Source organism: Bufo gargarizans, chromosome 1, assembly GCF_014858855.1.
Source record: "Bufo gargarizans isolate SCDJY-AF-19 chromosome 1, ASM1485885v1, whole genome shotgun sequence".
Classification (NCBI taxonomy): domain Eukaryota; kingdom Metazoa; phylum Chordata; class Amphibia; order Anura; family Bufonidae; genus Bufo; species Bufo gargarizans.
This window is the reverse complement of record NC_058080.1, coordinates 519403735-519420698: the sequence shown is the minus strand read 5'-3', so window position 1 is coordinate 519420698 and position 16964 is coordinate 519403735. Positions and strand designations below refer to the sequence as shown.

Below are 16964 nucleotides of genomic sequence, written 5' to 3'. Positions count from 1 at the left end.
TGGACTCTGAGGCAGAATTGCCGCATGGTGTGAATTACCACCAACACTGCAAGGTGACTTTTTTTTTTATTATGACTGATTGTTTTGTCACTTGCCTAAAGTGTGAATAAAACACTAAACTGTTTGATCCAAAGAACTTGTTGCCTCTATACTGCGTCCGCTAATCCTGTCTACCAGAGCGAGTCCCCACATATGTTACAATACCAGATATAGTTTGATAGAAATCAATACTTTTCAGACTTTAATGTACACATATTTATAACTTTCTGCCAGTTTTATCTAAATGTTCAAATCTAGAGATAAGTTTAAAAAATGTGATTTGAAGTTCACCCAAAAATTTAATTAGTCACAAATTATATAATTTGTCATGAATCTCTATAAATCAGGTAAACACATGCCGCTCTGCCTTAGGGTACAGCGGGTTGTAGCTATGCTGCGGTGAAGATTTTTAATCAACCTTTAAACAGGGGCTGTTGCTGGTATGAGGTTTGGCTGTTTAGGTAGGGGGGGGGATGCAAATTATTGCATTAATCAGCTCCGGCATACCCACTTCTCCAACCCCAGTGCTCTCCTGCCCTACAGGTTGAAGCCCTTCTTCTGCCATCGGGTTTTCCTCCTTTTCCACATCATCTAATATCGATGACAATATGTCATCAGGAACATCCAACTCCTCTCCCTGCATCTTGATGACTTTTCTAGGACATGGAGAATTTTAAAGATGATTTGGAAGATGTAAAGTCAGCAAAGGATGAGGATGGTTATTATTAAGACCTGGCCCCACTAAGTGGGTGAAGACTGGATGGTATTGGCAAACAGCGGGTCAGCAATATGCGGGCACCGGCCGTATGCTCCCCGCATCATGGATGCGGACCCATTCACTTGAATGGGTCCACAATCCAGAGCTGTGGTGCGGAATGGAGTGCATCCGTGGTGTTTCTGTCCATGCCTCAGCACCGCAAAAAAAAGAACATGTTCAAATTTTTTGCAGTGCTTACGTATCAAGGACCCATTCAAGTTCAATGGGCCTAAATCAGTCCCGGCCGCCGCACAGACATTGCCCGTGCATTGGGGACCACAAGTTGCCGTATGAGGGCCATTAAAATTGTGTATCTCACCCAGAGGAAGCTGGGTGAGAACAAGAAATACTGGGAAAATTGTTTTTTTCCACTGTCTGCAGCAGCTAGGCTGGTAATTAAGATAATTAGCAGCCAGCTGAGGAGCTCAGGTGTACAGTATGTGGGCTAGTGGGCTAAGCTCCTCAATCAGGGCTCCCAGTCTGGGGAAGGAGCAGGCTACACCAAGCCCTGTTGGAGCCAGGACCCTCTCACCCTGTGTAGGGTAAGCACCATGTTGTGTTTTGGGGATCTGGGTAATAGACCCAGATCCCGACAGAGAGGGGGAAATACTGTGTAGTCAGTGGCCAGACGGCCGAGGATTTATTTTTATGATTTATATTTGGTCTGCTGTGACAATAAAGCTGGTTGTGGCCAGTTTGCACCCAAAGCTGTGCTATCCGTCTAAGGCTACTTTCACACTGGCGTTTCTGGGTCCGCTTGTGAGATCCGTTTCAGGGCTCTCACAAGCGGCCCAAAACAGATCAGTTAAGCCCAAAGCATTCTGAATGGATAAGGATCCGTTCAGAATGCATCAGTTTGGCTGCGTTTGGTCTCCGTTGCGTTTTTCAGATGGTCACTAAAATGCAGCTTGCAGCGTTTTGGTGACCGTCTGATGATGCAGAGCCAAACGGATCCATCCTGACTTACAATGTAAGTCAATGGGGACGGATCAGTTTTTCACTGACACAATATGTTGCAATTGAAAACGGATCCGTCCCCCATTGACTTTCAATGTAAGTCAAGACGGATTCCGTTATGAATGGACACAAGCATTTGCATTATTGGTGTGGATCTGTCTGTGCAGATACAAGACGGATCCGCACCAAACGCGAGTGTGAAAGTAGGCTAAGCGGAGAAGATGGCGATCCTGAAGAACTAAGTGACTCTGATTTGTCACAACTTGTGTATTGCAGAATAGCCACTCTGGTGTACATTATACTTATATATTGCAGAATAGCCAGTCTGGTGTACATTATACTTATATAATGCAGAATAGCCGGTCTGGTGTACATTATACTTATGTATTGCAGAATAGCCGGTCTGATGAACATTATACTTATATATTGCAGAATAGCCAGTCTGGTGTACATTATACTTTTATATTGCAGAATAGCCAGTCTGGTGTACATTATACTTATATATTACAGAATAGCCGTTCTGGTGTACATTATATTTATATATTGCAGAATAGCCAGTCTGGTGTACATTATACTTATATATTGCAGAATAGCCAGTCTGGTGTACATTATACTTATAAATTGGAGAATAGCCAGTCTGGTGTACATTATACTTATATAATGCAGAATAGCCGGTCTGGTATACATTATACTTATGTATTGCAGAATAGCCGGTCTGATGAACATTATACTTATATATTGCAGAATAGCCAGTCTGGTGTACATTATACTTATATATTGCAGAATAGCCAGTCTGGTGTACATTCTACTTATATATTGCAGAATAGCCAGTCTGGTGTACATTATACTTATATAATGCAGAATAGCCGGTCTGGTGTACATTATACTTATGTATTGCAGAATAGCCGGTCTGATGAACATTATACTTATATATTGCAGAATAGCCAGTCTGGTGTACATTATACTTTTATATTGCAGAATAGCCAGTCTGGTGTACATTGTACTTATATATTATAGAATAGCCGTTCTGGTGTACATTATATTTATATATTGCAGAATAGCCAGTCTGGTGTACATTATACTTTTATATTGCAGAATAGCCAGTCTGGTGTACATTATACTTATATATTGCAGAATAGCCAGTCTGGTGAACATTTAAATCTACAATGTAAGTCAATGGGGAACGGATCAGTTTTTCACTGACACAATATGGTGCAATTGAAAACGGATCCATCCCCCATTGACTTTCAATGTAAGTCAAGACGGATTCCGTTATGAATGGACGCAAGCATTTGCATTATTGGTGCGGATCTGTCTGTGCAGATACAAGACGGATCCGCACCAAACGCGAGTGTGAAAGTAGGCTAAGTGGAGAAGATGGCGATCCTGAAGAACTAAGTGACTCTGATTTGTCACAACTTGTGCATTGAAGAATAGCCACTCTGGTGTACATTATACTTATATATTGCAGAATAGCCAGTCTGGTGTACATTATACTTATATATTACAGAATAGCCAGTCTGGTGTACATTATATTTATATATTGCAGAATAGCCGGTCTGGTGTACATTATATTTATATATTGCAGAATAGCCAGTCTGGTGTACATTATACTTATAAATTGGAGAATAGCCAGTCTGGTGTACATTATACATTTATATTGCAGAATAGCCAGTCTGGTGTACATTATACTTATATGTTGCAGAATAGACAGTCTGGTGAACATTTAAATCTATAAAATAAGGTACCTCTCATCACACAACACAGGTTTTCGGAGATGCCTTTGGACAGTACATAACTTATACCATATTGGCAATGCAAAAAAAAATGGTAATAGCATTTCTGGCATAAAATATGTTCAGTCACATCATTTAGTGGGTTGCCAAAATACAGCACCTAATACAGCAACTAATCTAATTGCTCATGGGGTCAAATAAAATATTTGGGTTATATTAGCAGGCTAAAGGACATAAGCTGCAGCAGAAACCAGTGGACTGTGAAACATAACTTGTTTGTGTGCTTCAGGGCCAAGTCTCAAGTTGATCGGTTGCCTCAGTCTCCAACTGAGAGGAGATAAAACATGCAGCACAGGACAAAATTATGAGCTGCACAGAATATCGAAGAGGCAGCCTATAAATAAAGTGCTGGAAAAATATGGCACTTCAGAGAGCACTACGCTCCCCACAGCTGTATATCTTCACATCAAGGGTCCACATGTTGAGTCACCTGAAGATGATGCACGGAGAGTGTATGGAAATTATATACTCTCTATCAATAATGTATATAAATTGTCAGGCACTGAACATTGCTAAAATATAAAATGTTAATTAATTACAAATTAATTAAATTGCGGCAGTTCAAAAGTAATTGTACATACGGGACTGGATAATGATACTGTATATTCCTTGTGAAGCAGTTACAGGCTATATATACTTTTGGGGATAATTCTAATACCTGTATTATTGCTTTCTTTTTATCTTAAGCTACATTTTTGTTTTCAATAGGTCTGTATTAAAAATGTTCAACAGTTTAGCCTCTACAGCTTTTGCAGTACCCCAGACCTGGGGGGGGGGGGGCATATGCAATTACTTGTTATATTTTGTATTATGTATTGTTATGTAATGCCCAGTATTCCAACAAAATAGGTATGGGTGGTAATAGTTGGCAGCAACAGGGCTAACCACCCTGTTCCTCCCCTCTTGGTAGGAGTTGGCTGGTCCTACTTCCTGCCAAGACGGGGAGTTTGAGCCCAGACAGCATGAAGATAGGAAGCACTAGCAAGAGCTCCTACTTCATTGGACCACGTCCCGTTCTCCTGTGAGATCCTTACTCCAGAGAAATTGCTAGAATTCAGAGACAAGAGTGTTCATAGCCTTTCAAAGGGCTGTCCCATAACAAAGACTTATACTCTATCAACAGGATAGGGATTAATTGCCTGACCAGCAGGGATTCAACTACTTTGCCCTGCTGATCATAAGAACAGGGCCCTTTTTGTCTCCTATTTGAATGGGGCAGTGGTCACATGTGTGTGCTGCCACACTATTCAACTCTATGGGACTGCTTGACATAGCCGAACCTTTGTACTGGCTGCCTCATGGAGTAAAATGGAAAGGCAGCACACATACATGACTGCAGCTCCATCAAATGGGTGAACATGGGGCCCCAGATTTCGTGATCATAATACATGTATATTCTGCCGGGATCTGAAACTAAATCCATGTCAGACATTTTCCATTGCATGTGGCTATCTCCTAGGGGGATTGTCTGGTTTCCTTAATCATTTTATATTATATGGGTCTATCAAAAAAAAAAAGATGATCAAAAGTTGTACTAGTGGGAACTCCAACAATCGACTATAATCTGCAAGGAAACCTGACACCAGGGTTGGATTGACCCACCAGAGTATCAGAGGATATAGGGGTCCCAAAGGTCCAGGAGAAAAAAAAAATCTATATGGCTTTCTTCTTAGCCAATCACTTGCCACTAGGGTCTAATGAAGAATTGCACAGTGCCTGTTGAAGTCAATGGACCATTGTATAACATATGGATGTATTTGGTCCTCTAGAGAAAGACAGACACTCTTTGAAGTTGATCTACTGTAAGCTCTGGTTAATTGATGGAGGCTACAAATGAAGAATTCTCCTTTACCAACATGATATAACCAAATAGGGAATTTGAAATGTGGTTTTCTAAACCAGACTCTCTAGGTTAACTATGCTAATATTCATTCATCTGGTTAGAGTCACCATAGCTAGTTGAGCAAAGACTAGAAAAGCCCCAGAACTAGATGTTCTTTGTTCTGTTGTGGAAATGACCATAATAGGATGTGTACATATAAAGAATTCATATTTTGGTTGTGTTTATTGTAAATCTAAAATGCCAGTTGTCACTTGGTCAGCATTCAGCTAAATTCCAAACACATTGTGCCACCTTGTCACTAAATAAATAGCTGTCGTACTTCTTTGCCGCAGTAAAAATGTATTTGACTGCCTTAGTTTATCGCTTCACAGGACGCAAATTAAGCGGTTTGAGAAGGCAATTTCACTGAACAATGGAAATAAAAACACCCACAAGAAAATATTCTCTCCTTACATGTCACATCAAAAGAGGTGCCCGGTATGCTGCATCGTATTTCCACTGACAGATGCAATACTGAGCTCAATGTGCCATCTATCAACCATATTAATGTGAAACCCCCTTTCTTGGAGCCCCCCATCCCTTACTGACATTGTGCAGCCACTGACATTTGACGAAGCACATAAGAACAATTTCCACTTTCTGAAATGTGTGCTAGCCCAGGAGATTTGGTTTACGAGCTAATACCTGCATCCAGTGTTTAATACGCCGGCCTGACAGCAATCAGTTATTACAAGGAATAGTGTTCCAAATCGAGGTAATAAAAAGTAGTCAGATTGAGTTAAGGTCACAGTTCTCACTGGAGGAAATGCAAACAGCAACTTTGATGCAATCATGTCGACACTTAACACTAGGAATGCTGAACAATGCACAGTTCTCCAGCTTTCTAAAATTAGATTCTATTTGATTCTGATCTACTGGGATACAAAGTAATATATTTATTTCCTTAAGAAAATTACCAGCGGTTTGCTGCAATATCCAATACAGCTACTCTAATAACTAGAGCTGCTAGCTGCTGATAATAGGCACACACTAGTGCTAAATAGATATGCATTATTTCTGTATACTGTATATATTCATTTGTAGACAAGGACTGTCCAGTCATATCCAGATATGGAGGACTTGTAGGTTTTCAGTGCAGATTGGGTTTCAGAAATCTCAAACAAAATATACCAAAATACAGTACATGGGTATGGGCATTTTAAAACGTTATGCACACAGGCCATTTTTTTTTGCCATGGATTTAGGAGCAGGACATGGAATTGTATAGAATTTTGAGAATTTTTATTTCAAATGATTAATGGTTAATACCTTTTCACACAACTGTGTGAACACAAGAAACTTTGTAATATGTTTTATCAGTGAGAAATGTCTAGTTATGTTATCAGCTGTATACCTTTCCCCCACCCTTGCCAATTGCGTTTCTGTTTGAAATATGCTTTGAATCTATCTCTGGGCTCTTCTGAAATATCATATGGCAAATGGCAATACAAGTCTATGGAGAGGGTAGGGCGGAGGTCTGAGCAGGAGCATGGCTGAGACAGGACTCAAGGAGATAGACTAAAGAGACTGCACAGCTACACAGGAAGTGTATATCTCAGCTCAACTGCTAAATTGACAACCTTACAGATCAGTACATCTCTGTAATGTCCTCCATGATCTTGGGGCTGCTTTTGAGTGAGTAAGAGAAGGTTAGGAGGCAGATTCTCCTCTACTATCTATATGCAGTGGATGGCAATAAGTGTCCACCCACTATGTCAGAAAAAACTTCAAACTAGTTATTCGACACACACAGGAGAAAACTGCTAAAAATGCTACATACAAGCCATGTAATGGCCAGAAATAGTGTTAGTCCTCATGTACACACACTGTAGTACTGATTAATGCAGAGTTTTTGAAAGGTCTTTAAGTTTATCTTCTGAATGGTATTTTCATAAGGATCAAGTTTTCAGCCTCTTCTTTCGGATAAATCAAACTGTATGTGCACATCATTAAGAAGCTATTTCAGGAAATCTCAAGATTTAGGGGACAGTATGTTCAAACTACAGATTCCAAACCAAAAACGCTTGCAGAACTTTCCCATTGATTTCAATGGGAAATCCGCATGTTAAACCATATAGTGCTTTTTTTTCTCACTTGCGTTTTTAAAAACCACACCTTGGAAAAAAGAAGTTTCCTATCCATTCTTGATGCCACACCAAATAAGCATTAACAAAAAAAAAACACATTACGAAATGCTTCAGGAAACCAACAATATCCCCCAAAAAAACTAATGCAGATTCCACATCAGGTTTATTTTAGCACAGAAAATCCTCTGTGTGAACATACCCTTAAGGTACGAACGCAAAAAATTTTCAAACAATATTGATCATACCATCCTAATTGTCCTTCCACAATTCAATGAATTGCAGAACACTCTCCTATCTAGACATTTCCTCTTGGTCTGGGTTCATAAAATGCCACAACTATCATGAAGACTGGCACAGGCAAAGCTTAAGTGAAAGGGAGTGATGGAGGGCATCGTAGTATTGTATAAAATGTATTTAGGGTGATTAGAATATTGGCTGACAAACTACTAAAAGTAAACAGTCAGTGATTTTCGACTGGATTAGAAATGAGCAGATTTGTGAAAAATTGCTTTGCCCATTTTCTATTATAGGCCATGTATGCCACATGAAAGTTAACAGAGGTGGTCCTCCAAAGAGAGACATAATCTTGACGCCTTTTTGTGTTATGGATATTTCATGGAGGTTCCAAAATGACAACGCTCTCTTTAACTCCATATTCTGTAGCTAGATAACCCCTTTAAGTTGGTCACATGATTTGTAAAGAAGAAAGGTATGCACTTACCAGTTCCACACGTCTTCGACATGCCTCCATCTCTCTCTGCATCAGCTCATTCATCTCAGCTTTCATCTCTTCCATGCGGATCTGGTAATACTTTGTATTCTCCTTTTCTCGGGCTTCAGAGTCCGCCGCGTTCTCCAACTCTTCGCCCATCTTTATTACACTGTCCCTCAAACGTAGAATCAACATCTAGATCCAGAGAAAATGCAACACAGAAATAATATATTACTCAAGATATAATATTACACATTCATAAACATCATCACCTACTCCTAAGAGCCATTCACACATGCACTATGGATTCTAACCTCCTAATGTCCCAGGACAAATTATTACATCATGAGAACTACACCATTCCCGTAAACTGGTATAACAGTGCGTCATGTCAAGGACACAGGTGCTGTGCCTGCATAATAAACAGAGGAATCTAGCTTAATACTAAAGATGAGCCAAGTTCTCAAAAACTCGATTTCTCTGCTTTCCTGAATTTCACAAAACATTTTGCTTCTTGGCAAATTAAATGAACACATCCTGAAGGCAACCATAGGCCAGGTCCATAAAGAGGTAATGGATCCAGTCGATACTACAGTATTTACACAAAAATGGCATTCAACTGTTGAAAATCTTTTGGAAGAACTGTTATTCTCTTTGAGAGGTTCAGAAATATAAGAACTACACCTTTTTTCAGTTTGGTAATTATTCTGTTATAGTTCCACATATGTATTCATGTTGTTCTCATGCACAGGATAGCAGAATGAGCATGATAGATAACCACATGGTTCTTATGAAGTATAAATAAATTTGAACAAGAAGAACACGCTGAAAACATTACTTACCTCAAACCTTTTAATTTGAGCTCTCTGAAACTCAAGTTTGTTTTCCAAATCACAAATCACTGCCTCTTGCCGACTCACTATTGAACGCTCCACCATAGATTGCTCCAAATAGTCTATGCGGCTCTTGGCTGCCTGCAGCTATGTAAACCCAAAAATACATTAATAAGTTAATGAGTACAAACAACGTTGAGAAAAATGCTTAGCCACGCAGCTATTAGCTTTCCCTTACAATGACACTGCATTATGACTCCATAGAACTTTATAAAAACAACCAACAAAAGAGAAAAGAAGGAGAATCACGGCTGATGGGTAAGAGTCAAGGTTATTCATGAGCTTCTGTTCTCCCCACCCACCCCTCCCCACAAACTCTCTCATTACTTTTCTTTCTAGGAGAGAACTACCAACCAGTAGAAGAAGCTTAGGAATAACTATTCTCAAGCAGCCGTGACTCTTTTCCAGCCGGGCTACAATGGTTATACTGCTGGTTTTTGGCAACCACTAAATATTAGCTCATGAGGGACATACCACTGAAATCACCATGTCTGTCACTACTTTATAGGGAAGCAAAAAGTTGATCATTGGTTCTCTTTAAAGCGTATTTCAGTAATAACAAGATATCTCCTACATACTGGATAGGGAATAACTGATCGGCGGGATCTGACTACTGGGGCACACGCTGATCACAAGCACAGGGGTCCTGGTCAGAACCCTATCAATCTAACAATTAGCTAGATAACTAGATAAATAACTTATTGTTCCCAGAATAGCAATCTTATCAGGGTAGGGAAATAATGCAACATATTAATAGACATATTGTCAGGAAAGAAAAGCGTGCTGCCACTTCACTCATTTCTATAGTAGCACTGGAGATACCTGTGGATAGGGGATAACTTGTTATAACTGGAATAAACGGAATTGTCAAGATGCAGCTGTCACGGTCCCTCCAGTGACAGAGGTTAGAAGACCTGAGAGACTGGCTGCATCTGACATCCTATCTGTTTTCACTTGTTGCAGGGATCGGTCATGCCAAACTAATTTAATCAGTTTCTATGAGGAGATAAGTTCTAGACTTGACAGCTGCAACTCAATGGGTGTCGTACATCTGGACTTCTCCAAAGCATTTGACACTGTACCACATAAAAAGTTAGTATATAAAATCCTCGGACTGGGAGAAAACATCTGTATGTGGGTAAGTAACTGGTTCAATGATAGAAAACAGAGGGTGGTTATTAACGGTACACACTCAGATTGGGTCACTGTCACTAGTGGGGTACCTCAGGGGTCAGTATTGGGCCCTATTCTCTTCAATATATTTATTAATGATCTTGTAGAAGGCTTGCATAGTAAAGTATCAATTTTCGCTGATGAAAGTAAACTGTGTAAAGTAATTAACACTGAAGAGGACAGTATACTACTACAGAGGGATCTGGATAGATTGGGCAGATAAGTCGCAGATGAGGTTTAACACTGACAAATGTAAGGTTATGCACATGGGAAGGAATAATGTAAGTCACCCGTACATAGTTAATGGTAAAACACTCGGTAACACTGACATGGAAAAGGATCTAGGAATTTTTATAAACAGCAAACTATGCTGCAAAAACCAGTGTCAGGCAGCTGCTGCCAAGGCCAATAAGATAATGGGTTGCATCAAAATGGGCATTGATGCCCGTGATAAGAACATAGTCCTACCACTTTACAAATCGCTAGTCAGACCACACATGTAGTACTGTGTACAGTTCTGGGCACTTGTAAACAAGGCAGGCATAGCAGAGCTGGAGAGGGTCCAGAGGAGGGCAACTAAAGTAATAACTGGAATGGGGCAACTACAGTACCCTGAAAGATTATCAAAATTAAAGTTATTCACTTTAGAAAAAGATGACTGAGGGGAGATCTAATTACTATGTATAAATATATCAGGGGTCAGTACAGAGGTCTATCCCATCATCTATTTATCCCCAGGACTGTGACGAGGGGACATCCTCTGCGTCTGGAGTAAAGAAGGTTTGTACACAAACATAGAAGAGGATTATTTACGGTAAGAGCAGTGAGATTATGGAACTCGCTGCCTGAGGAGGTGGTAATGGTGAGTACAATAAAGGAATTCAAGAGGGGCCTGGATGTATTTCTGGAGCGTAATAATATTACAGGCTATAGCTACTAGAGAGGGGTCGTTGATCCAGGGAGTTTTTCTGATTGCCTGATTGGAGTCGGGAAGGATTTTTTTCCCCCTAAAGTGGGGAAAATTGGCTTCTACCTCAAGGTTTCAACTTGCAGGATGATAGGCCGAACTGGATGGACAAATGTCTTTCTTCGGCCTTATGTACTATGTTACAGTGTTGTTGTTGGTAATGACCACACCTCTTGTCTCAGTTGTAGCTTGTGGTCATTACTGCTCCTCTATTTAGTATGGACACACAATTGATAACATGTGATTGATATTCTCTGCCTAGAGTTGGAAGAGCTAGTGTGTGGTCCTCATCTGAGTTCCTGCTCATCCATTTTCTATTGCGGATAAGTGTACTTCTCTTGGTATTTTGTTCCTTACATTTGCTTGTTATTTACTAGGCCTCAGGGAGATGCTGGTTCATTCATATGGGAAGGAACCAGTAGTCTCAGACCCTCTCACTAATCATAGGGCTTTTCAGGGTTACTAGGGCCTAGGTTTCCAGTGTATGAATATTCCCACCTTCAGGGTCTATTCATACTGACAGGAGTCAGGGCAAGGTTTATGGTTTCCTTAGGTTGTCACCATCTCCCTTTCCCTAGCCTTGAGGCCTAGTCCTTGGTCATTGTCATTCTGGTGTTCCTCCCCTCCCCCTACACTGTGACAGCAGCATAATACCAAATATGAAAACCAAGCAAGGGAATATGAAGTAAAGGAAGGATAAGCTTAGTTTCCTTTTAACCACCATCCTGATATACCGGTGACCAGTGATTAAAATTACAGGTTACATTGATTACATGGAAATAACTCCTGCAAGCAACCGTAATCACTTGAGTGGCAGCAATGGAACAAAAACTCTACGATTGCAATTACCAGTCCTTTATTGATAGCTAAGCTTCCTATTGATGTTCTTTTATCAACCAAAAGACATAGTCTGACTATAAATGGCTAAGTAGTATGTGTTCATTCTAATTTTAGTGCCCTTGCTTTCTAAATTAGTAAATCTCTTGTGTTCTGTACATACAACAATGGTCCTATAAAAGAACTGTTCATTTTCTATAAAATAATAATACACCATTATTTTAACATAGCTATGGGGGAGAAAAAAAGATTAACAAAAAAATCAGCTTATTAGAATGACTTGCCTCCATCGGCAGTGAGAAAAATACTTATTTAAACAAAGTAACTGTTAAAGGGAACCTGTCACCATGAAAATGTGAAATGATCTACAAACCGGATTCCAAACAAATTGTGAATAAAAACTGAATGCAATGATGTGGAGATGGCAAATGTCAATATTTTATTTGTAATAGAACGTAGATGACAGATCAAACGTTTATTCCGAGTGAATGTATCATTTTAAAGGAAAAATACGTTGATTCAAATTTTCACAGTGTCAACAAATCCCCAAAAAGTTGGGACAAGTAGCAATAAGAGGCTGGAAAAGGTAAATTTGAGCATAATGAAGAGCTGGAAGACCAATTAACACTAATTAGGTCAATTGGCAACATGATTGGGTATAAAAAGAGCTTCTCAGAGTGGCAGTGTCTCTCAGAAGCCAAGATGGGTAGAGGATCACCAATTCCCACAATGTTGCGCAGAAAGATAGTGGAGCAATATCAGAAAGGTGTTACCCAGCGAAAAATTGCAAAGACTTTGCATCTATCATCATCAACTGTGCATAACATCATCCGAAGATTCAGAGAATCTGGAACAATCTCTGTGCGTAAGGGTCAAGGTCGTAAAACCATACTGGATGCCCGTGATCTCCGGGCCCTTAAATGACACTGCAGCACAAACAGGAATGCTACTGTAAAGGAAATCACAGAATGGGCTCAGGAATACTTGCAGAAACCATTGTCAGTGAACACAATCCACCGTGCCATCCGCCGTTGCCAGCTGAAACTCTACAGTGCAAAGAAGAAGCCATTTCTAAGCAAGATCCACAAGCTCAGGCGTTTTCACTGGGCCAGGGATCATTTAAAATGGAGTGTGGCAAAATGGAAGACTGTTCTGTGATCAGACGAGTCACGATTCGAAGTTCTTTTTGGAAATCTGGGACGCCATGTCATCCGGACCAAAGAGGACAAGGACAACCCAAGTTGTTATCAACGCTCAGTTCAGAAGCCTGCATCTCTGATGGTATGGGGTCATACCGTCAATGCAGAAAAATATATTCAGGTTCTAGAACAACATATGCTCCCATCCAGACGTCATCTCTTTCAGGGAAGACCCTGCATTTTTCAACAAGATAATGCCAGACCACATTCTGCATCAATCACAACATCATGGCTGCGTAGGAGAAGGATCCGGGTACTGAAATGGCCAGTCTGCAGTCCAGATCTTTCACCTATAGAGAACATTTGGCGCATCATAAAGAGGAAGGTGCAACAAAGAAAGCCCAAGACGATTGAACAGTTAGAGGCCTGTATTAGACAAGAATGGGAGAGCATTCCTATTTCTAAACTTGAGAAACTGGTCTCCTCGGTCCCCAGACATCTGTTGAGTGTTGTAAGAAGAAGGGGAGATGCCACACAGTGGTGAAAATGGCCTTGTCCCAACTTTTTGGGGATTTGTTGACACCATGAAATTCTGATTCAACATATTTTTCCCTTTAAAATGGTACATTTTCTCAGTTTAAACTTTTGTTCCGTGATTTATGTTCTATTCTGAATAAAATATTAGAAGTTGGCACCTCCACATCATTGCATTCCGTTTTTATTCACGATTTGTATAGTGTCCCAACTTTTTTGGAATCCGGTTTGTACATGGAGCATGCCAAATTCCTGCTCATTCTGGGCTTTGAAGCCAGGGAGGAAAACCAGCTCCTGGATCTGAACATTTTTGTAATTGCATATACTTAAAAATATTGTATAGCCACTTAGTTATTCAATACAATGTATCTATATAGCATTACCTACTGTTTGTTCTTTTTCTTATTTCTCTGTCCTGCTCACTGAGATGGCCGCACATGCTCAGTTTCATCCTTCAACTGCCTCCTGAGCTGTGATAGGGAGAGCTGAGACACACCCCCTTATCTGCAGCAGAAAATACACTCCCCTCGAGCTTTCAGCTTGATATAAATCTAGCAGAGCAATGAATGGGGATATCTATGGATCCACATGAGGTACAGGGTTGGTTCTAGCTTTGTTAGAAAGAGGGGGTCATGTACTATATGTCTTTGTTTTTTACATTATTCATGGGATAAACCCTTTAAGTAAACATTGGCAAGTAAATGTTAATGGACTTTTTGATGGATTTCAATGGCTTTTGATACAAGATAACCGAGATAACACTGTGATATGGGTTTGAGTCAATTTTAGCTCAGCTACATCTGTAAATATAAATCTGCTCAGCTACTCCTGATTTATAAAATGCTGCCTTCAGAGTTGACAGGGTCCCTTTAATCTACAAACATCCTATGTAATGTATACTAAGCATCAGGGGTGTAACTAGAATTGAAAGGACGGAAGAAAAAAGATCCAGCACTTGCTCTGCCTACGCTGATGTGTGACTGGAAAGGCACTCCTCAATCTCAGCATGCTATTCTAGTTATGCCATGACTAAGGACATAATGGCCAAAAGTGCACAAGTCTTTGCTCTACATGAGGCTTGCTGTACCAAGTGGCTGATGATTAAGTGGATTAAGAAACTAAGGTTTGATAGAATTTCCTTGTGTGTTGTTGGCTTGATTCTAGCTAGTCCTCCAACTACAACAGACAGGGTCTAATTCTAAATCATATTTACTGTTTTTCTACTTTTTACTTTATCATCCCCATTTAAACATGTGCTCCATGGACAATTCCACTAAGGCCTCATACACACGACCGTTGTTTTGGTCCGCATCCAAGCCGCAGTATTTACAGCTTGGATCCGGATCTATTCACTTCAATAGCGCCGCAAAAGATGCGGACAGCACTCCGTGTGCTGTCCGCATCCATTGCTCTGTTTCGTGGTCCGCACAAAATTTTTTACCTGTCCTATTCTTGTAAGGTTTGCAGACAAGAATAGGCAGTTATATTAATGGCTGTCATCACCGTTCCGCGAATTGCGGAACGCACACGGACGCCATCCGTGTTTTGCAGATCCGCAATTTGCGGACCGCAAAACACACAACGGTCGTGTGCATGAGGCCTAAGTGTGTGTCCTGTGCAATTTATGCGTGCCTTGAAGAGCCTTTCAAGGGTGAATACATTTGCACTAGATGCAATCATGTTGCATATTTGGAAGCCCAGATCTTGGATCTAAATAAGCAGCTTGAAATACTTAGGGGCATTGCAAAACTGGAGAGTGGCTTAGACCTCACTGTGCAGGCACTGACAGTGAATTGGAGGTGGAAGGAGGAGGGCAAGATCAGGAATATCAGGTGAGCAGTTGGGTTAATGTAAGAAGAAGGGGTGGAGGGAAAAGTGCCAGGGAGGCTAGTCCTGAGCTGGCATGCTGGCACACCCTAGTAAATATGCCTGTTTGGCTGATATTAGTGATGAAAGCCCAGGGCCAGCAACACTGCAGCAGGGTATTTCTCCTAGCACCCAGGAGGATGACCGCTGCAGGAAGGATGGGAAAAGGAGTGCAGTAAAGGTCAGGCAGATGCTGGTGGTAGGGGACTATTATTAGGAGGACAGACAGGGTCATCTGTCCCCGAGACGTGAATGCCGAACAGTGTGTTGTCCGCCGGGTGCTCGGGTTCGGCATATGCTTGGTGGGGCTGGGGAAGACCCGGCGGTCATGGTACACATTGGCACCAATGAGAAAGTCAGTGGGGAATGGAAGGTCCTTAAAAACGATTTTAGGGAACTAGGTGGGAAGCTCAAGTTCAGGACCTTCAAGGTAGAGTTTTCAGAAATACTACCAGTGCCACGAGCATCACCACAGAGACAACGGGAGCTTAGGGAATTAAATAAATGGCTCAGAAGCTGGTGCAGGAAGTCACCCGTCCTCCCACCCCTGCAGCTGACAGAAGTTGATTTTTACCTTCATTCTTTTCAATTCCCGACAGCTCAGGAATGGGAGAGGCGTAGCCTAACCAGATAAGGGGCATGGCTTAGCGGGACCTGGGGGCAGGGTTATAAGTCTTTTGAGGGTGGACACATTATGGCAGGGGGAGTGTCTGGACTCCTTCCTGCAAGAGTGACGCCCCTTTGGGCACATTACTGGCTCATTTGCATACCAAATAAAATGGATTTTCAGAGGATAAAAACATCTATTGCTGGAAAAAGGCACATCTTGAAATAAGGTACTAAGTGCTATTAGGCCATGGCTTTACTTCAATAGTGATTATCCTGGTGACAGATTTCCTTTAAAGCTCATCTACAGCAGTAAAGATAAATGGTTGGGTTGTTATGGAAACCTGAAGTAAAACTGTGTATGTGGAGGCTGAAGGATCTGCAAGCTTCTATTGGCTGATAAGGGTCATGTGACCAAGCATCTATTGGCTAATGCATTTTTTTGGGAATATCTCAGGAACGGTATGTCCTAGAGAGCTGAGACCTGATCTAAAACTTTTCCGGACACCTGATGTACCTGTGTGCCAAATTTCGTGATTGTAAATACAACGGTGCGGATTCCTTAAGCGGACATACACAGACACGCATACACTCAGCTTTATATATTATATTTTATTTTTTTTTTCCAGGTATTATACTCTTCAGGAGATGTCTAATCTAAAATACCTGAATATACAGTAAGTACCAATAATCATTTTCAAGACAACCTTTTATTAACC

At 40.8% G+C, this 16964-nt stretch overlaps 1 protein-coding gene across 1 annotated transcript in view; it reads right to left on the bottom strand.

Annotated features, from left to right (window-relative positions):
• MYO18B (myosin XVIIIB) overlaps positions 1–16964 on the bottom strand; it is a 758252-nt gene that overhangs the window by 134520 nt on the left and 606768 nt on the right. Inside the window, exons 39-40 of the mRNA XM_044275382.1 lie at positions 9073–9210; positions 8240–8425 (exon numbers count right to left, since the gene is read on the bottom strand). Coding sequence (XP_044131317.1) covers positions 8240–8425; positions 9073–9210 — 324 coding nt within the window. The remainder of the gene's footprint in view (positions 1–8239; positions 8426–9072; positions 9211–16964) is intronic.